The sequence below is a fragment of the Rana temporaria genome, chromosome 1, assembly GCF_905171775.1.
Source record: "Rana temporaria chromosome 1, aRanTem1.1, whole genome shotgun sequence".
Classification (NCBI taxonomy): domain Eukaryota; kingdom Metazoa; phylum Chordata; class Amphibia; order Anura; family Ranidae; genus Rana; species Rana temporaria.
The window spans coordinates 246,182,209-246,185,219 of NC_053489.1; the positions used below are offsets into that span (position 1 = coordinate 246,182,209).

Consider the following 3,011-nt stretch of genomic DNA (forward strand, 5'->3'; position numbering starts at 1 on the left):
CCACACCACCATCAGAAGTTGAGTCCCCCACTCTCCCTTACATCACAGTGCATCCCCCTTTACTTATGCTGCTGCTGGGTAGAAGCTAGATGCATTGTAGATGCATTGCTTGAAAGCAGAAAGTAAGGGTCTGGAGGAGGTCTGGAGCTCTCCTGAAGCTGGATAAGTACAAGGACCACATGAAATGGCCTGGAGGGCCGGATTCGGCCCACAGGCCTTGTGTTTGACACCTGTGCTGTACAGCATTTCAAGAAACATAAAACCTTTCCACTAGTTATTCATTAACTCATGCTACCTTAGGGAATATTATATTTGAAAGTTACACAGAAATAGACAATATCCTTAAAAAATAAATAATTTATTGAGTTCAATAAGCTTATCCTGTTTGCAACCTACAACAGAGTCACAATTCAGTTAAAATACATTTTGGATTATTTAATTCAACAATAAACAGCACTTTGACTCAAATAGAATACAATAGATTCTATGTATACACTTTAGGCCTCACTCACACAGGGTGCACAAAAGCATAGGTCTTGTGGAGGGCGATGTTTACCCGCATGGAAATGCACAGGCGTTCTGTTGTATTCTGTCCCATTAATGTTTATTGGGAAGCAGTGTCTGCATGTACACAGCCGCTGCTCCTGAAATCACAGCTATGTGGATGCATATCTACAAACTCACACTGTGTGAATTCAGGGACATGCACCTGCACCAACACTGATGTCAAATTGGGAGCAGCGGCTGTGTCTAGGCAGCTGATGCATCCCAATTTACATCTATGGGACTGCCTATATGTGGATGCATGGAACACCTATTTATCCCCATGTGGGTTAACATGGTCCTCCATGGGAGTACTGATTATTACGCCCAGTGTGAACGAGGCCTTACAGGTGCTTATAAACAGAGCAGTAAGTCCTCATTCACATTAAATGTGTCTTTGAAATTGTGTGACTTTGTCTGAAAATGTCACTGCGACTTCAGGTGCAACTTGGAAGACATCTGTGCAGCTTCATACACAGATGTCTTTGCAAGTTGCACCCTAAATTGCCAAAGGTAGTGCAGAAACTCCTTATATATATATGGACATTGTAATTAACCTTTCTGACGATTGCTATATAACTTTCTTACATTTCCCCTGCAGGTATCATTTGGATGGGTGCTACATGGTTTGTCCTCCTGCACTATGCTCAACCAGAGCAGTGAAGATGATTTTACAGTTGTGGGACTGTTAAATGTTACAGACACTAACATCCCTCTGTTCATTGTATTCCTTCTTATTTTTCTAGTAACCCTCAGTGGAAATCTTATCCTTATAACTGTTGTGATCATGGATCAGTCTCTGCAGACTCCAATGTATTTCTTCCTGAGCAATCTCTCTTTTTTGGAGATATGGTACACAACTACAATTGTGCCCAAACTTTTAGTCAACCTACTGCTAAAAAGCAATACCATCTCCTTTGCTGGATGCATGACTCAACTGTTCTTCTTTGTCTCATTTGGAGCCACTGAGTGTTACTTGCTCCTAGCAATGGCTTATGATCGATACATGGCCATTTGTAAACCTCTTTACTATTCAAGACTGATGGACACCAGAACATGTCTCCAGCTAGTTGCAGGCTCATGGGTAACTGGAATGATGACAGGTCTAATTCCTTCTCTGCTTATTTCTAAGTTAGATTTCTGTGACTCTCACCAGATAAATCACTTTTTTTGTGACATCCCACCTCTCCTGGAGATTTCATGTAGTGATATCTACCTTACAGAAATCTCCATATTTATTCTGTCTCTCATTGTGCTGTTTGGCTCTTTGATGTTGACTTTGGTGTCCTATCTATCCATTGTGATCTCTATACTTAAAATAAAATCTAACAGTGCGCGGAATAAGAGTTTTTCCACTTGTGGAGCTCACCTGACTGTAGTATTGCTCTATTATGGAACAATGATATTTATGTATGTCCGGCCCCACTCCAACTACTCTTCTCATATGAAGAAATTTGTCTCAGTTTTTTACACTGTTATAACTCCTGGTCTAAATCCTATCATCTATAGTCTAAGAAACAAAGAAGTTAGAGGATCACTTAAAAAGATTGTACGAAGAATGCTACCACAATTACAAGACATTACAAAAAAAAATCTTTCAGTCCACAGAAATATAAGCTGCATTTTCTGATTTTTGGAAGCCATTTCTTTATACTTACAGCATCAGCAAAATTCCTATATACAAATTTTTTTGTCAAAACACAACAAATAACAACTAAAGCTGGCCATAGAGGGATTTAAATTCAGCTGGATCAACAGGGACCGGTTGAACTTCGATCCGTGTGTGGCCATCCCTGTTCAACAGAAGTTATTCATTAGATCAACTTCTGTTGAATGGAAAAGCTGGAAATTGTTTGTTGATCACTGACCACAGCCAATCAGCTGCTACAGCTGATCAGTTTATCCTAAAAACCTGCTGTCCGAATACAATGTCCAAGTCGAGGGATAACTAATCCACCTCACGTGTGCGATGGATAAATCAGTTTATTTGTTTTTTTCCTTCAGCCCAGGATCATCTATGGCCAGCTTAAGTCTGTTCTCTCTTGGGTCTTTCTGATTTTACACAAACATTATGAAGGACCAGCTTTTCATCCTGTATAAACACTTGATGTAACATTTTGTCCTTTCCTACTTTAGAGGAAAACGCACAGAACGAAGATCTGCCTGTGTAAACAAGGCAGGGTTTCATTCTGAAGGGGGGGGAGCACAGCAAACACAAATACTGGCTAGGCACACATTTAACCCAAGAAATGTCCTAGTCGTGAAGGGGGTAAATCTTCCAGAGGTCAAGTGGTTAATTAGGGAGAAAGGGTATATGGACAGCCACACACCGAAAAACCTTGTAAGGTAGCCTTTAATGGTGAAAAAGGATAAAAGCACTACAAAACACAGCAAGCTGTGGGATATGTATATTTATATATATATTTCAGTTTGAGCTATTGGGCTTGTTGTCTTTTGCTTTTGTTTGA

At 40.1% G+C, this 3,011-nt stretch overlaps 1 protein-coding gene across 1 annotated transcript; it reads left to right on the forward strand.

Moving 5' to 3' along the window:
* The first annotated feature begins 1,152 nt into the window (after positions 1 to 1,152).
* LOC120940057 (olfactory receptor 11L1-like) lies at positions 1,153 to 2,746 on the forward strand. The gene has a single exon (XM_040352651.1). The coding sequence runs from the start codon at positions 1,187 to 1,189 to the stop codon at positions 2,171 to 2,173; it is 987 nt and encodes a 328-aa protein (XP_040208585.1). The 5' UTR covers positions 1,153 to 1,186; the 3' UTR covers positions 2,174 to 2,746.
* The last annotated feature ends 265 nt before the right edge of the window (positions 2,747 to 3,011 follow it).